The 5,601-nt window shown below is 42.1% G+C and overlaps 1 protein-coding gene across 3 annotated transcripts; it reads right to left on the minus strand.

Annotated features, from left to right (window-relative positions):
- Positions 1-2,343: 2,343 nt before the first annotated feature.
- LOC114909044 (troponin I, fast skeletal muscle-like) lies at positions 2,344-5,601 on the minus strand. 3 transcript variants are annotated; one of them, XM_018765491.2, is made up of 6 exons: positions 4,182-5,578; positions 3,844-3,880; positions 3,525-3,653; positions 3,299-3,388; positions 3,038-3,214; positions 2,344-2,665 (listed from the first exon to the last, which is right to left on the minus strand). In XM_018765491.2, exons 1-6 carry the CDS (start codon positions 4,187-4,189, stop codon positions 2,576-2,578), a joined length of 531 nt encoding a protein of 176 aa, XP_018621007.2. In that variant the 5' UTR covers positions 4,190-5,578; the 3' UTR covers positions 2,344-2,575. The 3 variants fall into 3 exon arrangements, with proteins under 3 accessions (XP_018621007.2, XP_029108351.1, XP_029108350.1); XM_029252518.1 differs by lacking the exon at positions 3,844-3,880 and having other exon boundaries at positions 5,525-5,601; XM_029252517.1 differs by having other exon boundaries at positions 3,844-5,578.

The following is a 5,601-nucleotide window of genomic DNA, read 5'->3' on the forward strand; positions in this document are numbered from 1 at the left end:
TTAAAATTATTTCTCAGCAGCTCCTTTCCAGAACCTCTAAAAATCCCTACTTGGGGGGGCAGGAAGAAACATCAAATTGGTCTAAATTGTGCATAGAATTAGCCAAATTGTGTTGTTAAGGAACTCTGCTGGAGCGATAAAATCAGGCCCCGGAGCCAAACAGGCCCAGCTTCAGCCATAATGATTCATTACGTGGATATAGGACCCCAGAGACAAGAATGCCAGAAAAAACAAGAGCGGTCAAAATGCATTCAAGGTAGAACGTTCTGGGTTGTGGTGCTGTTATAAATGGCAGACACCCAGGGTCATGTGGCCCATAGATAGCAGCTAGGAATCCTCCTTGCGTGCTGAGGGCCTGGGGTGGCAGATATACTTAGTAAGTTATTTCCTTGCTGCTCACATCTGAGCTTCTTCAAGTAACTGGAGACCAGCAGGCAGTGCTTGACTGACAGAAGGATGAGGAAGGGTGTTGGAAATGGAGACCCTCTTTGACCATAGATGGCTTGTCAGGGACATTCCACAGATCACAGGGGTTCAGAGAAGGCCCAACTGGTCCAAAGACTCATTAGAGTCTCTGTAGGCTAAAGCTAACACACTTGCCTTGATGTGCAGTCAGTGCCAAAGACCCCACTCCCCAAGGCTGGGTTCATACTATTCTCTTTGCTTGTTATCAGTTCAGTTCAGTTTATTTTCAGAGATTGCTCTTGTCAGCTGAGCAACGGAGAACTGAACAATAGATATAAGCAGGGGAGGAGCAGTGATAATTTGTGGCACGGTTGGATGAGTTTGCCAGGTGGCAGTTGAGGAGAGGAAAACAAAAAGCTCCCATTCACAACAAAGGGGAGAAAAATAAAAGTCTGGAAATCGTCCAGACCCAGGTGGTCGATTCTGTGGCAATACTGAGTGGTCCTTCATTCCTGGCTTCAGGCGACATCTGGAAGACACTGATATGCAGGTTCAACCGCTGGCTTCCCAGGTGGCCCAGATGTTCCTAAGGATTGGAGGAGAGACAGTTATAAGCATAAATATAGATTTCGCCCTCTTTAGAAAAAGTAACATAGGAAGCTGGTGGTCTTTTAAACATGAGCAGAGCACAAAACATCAAGTTGCCATCGTCCAAAGGTTTGATTGCAACAATTTCTGGCGTTATCTGTGAAACCCAAACATTTATCTCATGGGTTCCACTCACTGGAACTTATTGATTCTTCAGCCGAACATTTGCTTTTGAATCATGATGTCACTTTCAGACCAACGGAGACAAGAGCTTTCATAAAGCTATGGTGAAGGCCCCATCGTGAGATAGAAGATCTACTGTCTCAAAAAGTACATTAAAATGAAAATACATTAGTAAATGTCACTGTGCAACAGTTAACATTAACAAAAGGTTTTCTTGCATTTGCTTAACAAGGTCTGTTGATGTGTGATTTCACACTTACCAAGTAATAGAGCTTCGTTTTAGCTGTAGTACAACTCAGGATGCAAAAAGAACAGTGTTACAGTTCAATGTATCTGAGAAAACTTTGAAAAATATTTTCACTTTCTCTAAATCTTTGTCCTTCCACCAGAACCAAAAGGTAATCAGATGTCCACTCATTGTATTTGCAGAATTACCACTGGCAGCTGTGTTGGTGTTATTGCTGTTTTTAATTTAATCAGTAATAATCATATATGTCATCGGCAACAAATTAAATTTTGGTGGCGTGGCTGTTCACTCTACGTGTACATGCAGACTAACTCATTAATCCCTCAAAATAATAAGGTATTTTATTTAAATACAATTATTTAAATTGTATTTTCATAATTGAAAACTATGAATCCATATGTTCTGAAAATTGAGACATTTAATGGCTACAGTATGATGCAATAAGGGGGGCTCAGTGTTGCAGCGGGTTTGGCCGGGTCCTGCACTCCAGTGGGTCTGGGGTTCGAGTCCTGCCTGGGGTGCCTTGCGACAGACTGGCATCACGTCCTGGGTGTGTCCCCTCCCCATCCAGCCTTGTGCCCTATCTTTCCGGGTTAGGCTCTGGCTCACCGCAACCCCTCTTGGGACAAGCGGTTTCCGACAGTGTGTGTGTGTGTGATGCAGTGTGAGCTTAGTATGAAAAATCTCAATAATATAAAAACTGTATAATACCTTGAGGTAGCCTAATTTTCACGTACTATGAAAGTCATACAGGGTATTACATAAACATGCGGTTAGACATAGTAACAATAAATGATCTTGCCGTGGTGTATTATAATATAATAACTAAATAATAATAAGTAAATAAACTATAATAAGTATTCCTCGCATGAAACAGGACCAAAAAGACTTGAAAACAGCAATAAGTTTAGCAATGAAATGTTTGCCAGCAAAATACACTTTATTGGATTTCGACACCTGAGAAATTAGAGGTAGGTAGGAGTGGGTGAACAAGGTAAATTGGTAACAGAAACAGAGGTCCACATATGCGTTTCCTAAAGCGTAATATGTCAGAATTATTCAGAAGTTTTAATTTTATTTCTTAATGTGTCAGAACAACTGAACAGGATCACGATTAAGACAGAGAGCAGAACCCAGCAGCAGTAAAACTATCTAGGCCTCGGACTCAAACATCTTCTTCCTGCCGTCCATGCCGGCCTTGTCCTCGATGCTCTTGCGCCAGTCGCCGACGGCTTCCAGCTGCTGTGGAGACACATTTATGTAGAAAATTATTACCATATGAAGAGAAATGGGCCAAACAAGAAAGGCAGGATAGGCATCTTTTGTTTCTTTTCCTAGTTTTGCTTTACAATCTACACTGTACATTAAATACATGCATTCATTCATCTAACTCATGTTTTCCTCCAAAGCAACTTACAATATTCAACTACGTACAGCGTTTCACCCAATGGGGCAATTTTCACTGTTTCAGTTCACGGTGAACCGCGATCAAGGGTATTACAGCAGGAGGAGGGATTCAAATCCTGGTCCTTTCATTTTAGTGCAGCAGCTCTAACCACCACATCCAACATCCCACCATAGAGAATCCGACAGGGTCTCCAGAAGACCACCCACCTCCTCCTTGGCCTCCTTCTTCACTTGTTTCAGGTTGGCTCTCAGATCCAAGGACACCTTGTGCCTGGAGCCCAGCAGAGCCTGAAGCATGGCGTCGGCGGACATGCGCACCTTCCTCAGAGCCGGCTTCTTGAACTTGCCCTTCAGGTCAATCACCTTGATCTTCAGGTCTTCGATCTGGTCGGAGGCAGAAGACCATCAATGATCCACTAAAACATATTCCACGGCACTACAGAAAGCGAGTCGCAGTGCGGACCCCACCTCCTTGGCAGCCTTCTCAGCTTTGAGCTGCAAGTCGTATCTCTCCTCATCGACCTTATCGATCCGCTGATGGAGCTTCCTGCACAGTTCCTGAAGAAGGAGAGGCTCAGAACATCACCCTTTTCTACTCTGCTTATTGTAGCCATCAACATTTCCACTTCTTCTGCTCGCCTAGATCCCATTACATGAGGGTTTGTGGCCTGTCGGTGACTGACCGCCGTCACACCTGCAATTCCTGCACAGATCCGGGCACCGAGAGCGCGGGGCAGTTCTCCTCCATGTACTTCTTTTTTTCCACTTTTGCTTCGGCTGCCTTGGCCTCCAGCAAGCCTTTGGCAACCTGAAGCATCAGGCTCTGCAATGCAGGGTGTGTTCAGTGCACATTACAACAAGTCCTCCACAAAGACTCGATCGCAGGAAAAAAAATTAAATTGAAAAAATAATAAATGAATAAAAATTTCACAGTCACCCTGAAGTAAATGTAAAAGTTCTCATAGTCTTATCCACCTGAGGAATTAATACAGGTATTGAGTGCAGTTCTTTACCTTCAGATGATGCCTACGGCTCGATGTCATCTTTTTCCTTAAGTTAAAACACGGAACGAGATTATTATTCCGTGTTGAATAAAATATATGTAAATCAGCATCTGAAGCTGGACAGCAGCACATTCATGATGAATGTACAGAAAATGCTTCTGTAGTTATTTCTGTTTCAAGAATTAGATAATAACGTGTATCTTTACAAATATTATAAATATCATTTTAAGACCATAATACCGTTTCAGACTGAATGACTCTTAAAGTCACAAAAAGCATTAGGTGAGGTGTCTTTTCCTGAAGAGTCTTACACATCTCACACATAAATAAATGGATGCTGTACTTACTCTGACATCGTGGCCCTTTATAAGACCCAGACCTGCAACAAAATGTGAATTTTCAGTTGAAAAATGTGTGAAATACAGCTGAATGTACCTGGATCCTGTACAGTTGGACACGAGTCGCTTTTCCAGTTAATATAAAATCATGATTTGCATCTTAAATGTTTATCAAGCGAATATATATTCTGGTTTTGTTGAAAACATAGGCGAAAATGTGGAACACATCCGGCGTTCCTTTGGAACTGGAAGTGCTAGTTCTAAATTTGAGACATTTGTGGGGTACCAGCTGTCCTATGGGGTCGCCCAGCAAAAGTGTGAGTGTCTCCGAGCAGCTGGCAGCAGTCGAACCCTCAACAGGTGGAACAAGCAGTCCTTTGAAAAAGAAATCTTTGGAATGGACAAAAGCATCCGGAGCTGATGGTTTTTAGTATCCAAAAAAGAACCAGGGTACTGTCATGTTCCAGCAACCTCCACATGTCTGTGCAGTGTGTTTGTAATGTGCTTTTGAAATACAAGAGACACATTTTACATTTCATACCACCACCTAGTGTTAAACATTTATCAGCATTGTCCAGTGTCAGAGTTAATGAGCCCTTCATGTTATATGCAGTGATAATGTCCTCAAGGTGAGGGGGGTGACACCAGACAGTTAAACTTTTCATCCAAGTGTGACACTTTCACACCATCCCATCTCCAACGGAATGGACAGCAGCTCAATCAGTGTGAATTAAACTCAATAACAGTTATTGTTACATTTACACAAATGTACACTCAGCCTATGAATGTGCCAACAACGTTTTGCGAAAAGAAAAAGACAGATTCTGCCCCTAGGGGTACTTTGAAATGTAAACCTGTACTGTTCTTCCGCAGGTGACTCAACCTCAGGTGACCTGGTATTAGAATGACGGGACAGTCCAATACGTCACAGTATTATTTTATAATATATTTACCAGAAGTAGAAAAAACCAACAAAGTGGAAAAGAAACTGTTAAGAAATTACTTTATTTCAATATCTGAAACTATTTACTTGTGTAAAATCTTTAATAAAAACATAAAAGTATTTTATTATAAATGCAAACTTGGTGAGGAAATCATCCAACGCGGCATGCCGAATTTATTGTGTTAATTTCATGTAATATGCTGCATTTTGGTAAAATAAAGCATTTTATCTACCGCAACAAGATTACTATCATGTGAAAGTAATTTTTGAAAAATCAAATGTATGGTAAATCCATGTCCAGACCCATCATCCCCCAGTTAGTCCAATAATGTAAGGATGAGCGGTGTCTCTGTTTATTATGCTCAGATTGAGAGGCAGGAGACACTAAAATGAATGGAGAAAAGCTCACCTAGACGTGGAGGAGCGCAGCACGGGTTTGGTGGAGGGATGGGGAGGAGCTGCGGCCGAGCGAACGCCACATTCCTA

This window comes from Scleropages formosus, chromosome 5 (assembly GCF_900964775.1).
Source record: "Scleropages formosus chromosome 5, fSclFor1.1, whole genome shotgun sequence".
Classification (NCBI taxonomy): Eukaryota; Metazoa; Chordata; class Actinopteri; order Osteoglossiformes; family Osteoglossidae; genus Scleropages; species Scleropages formosus.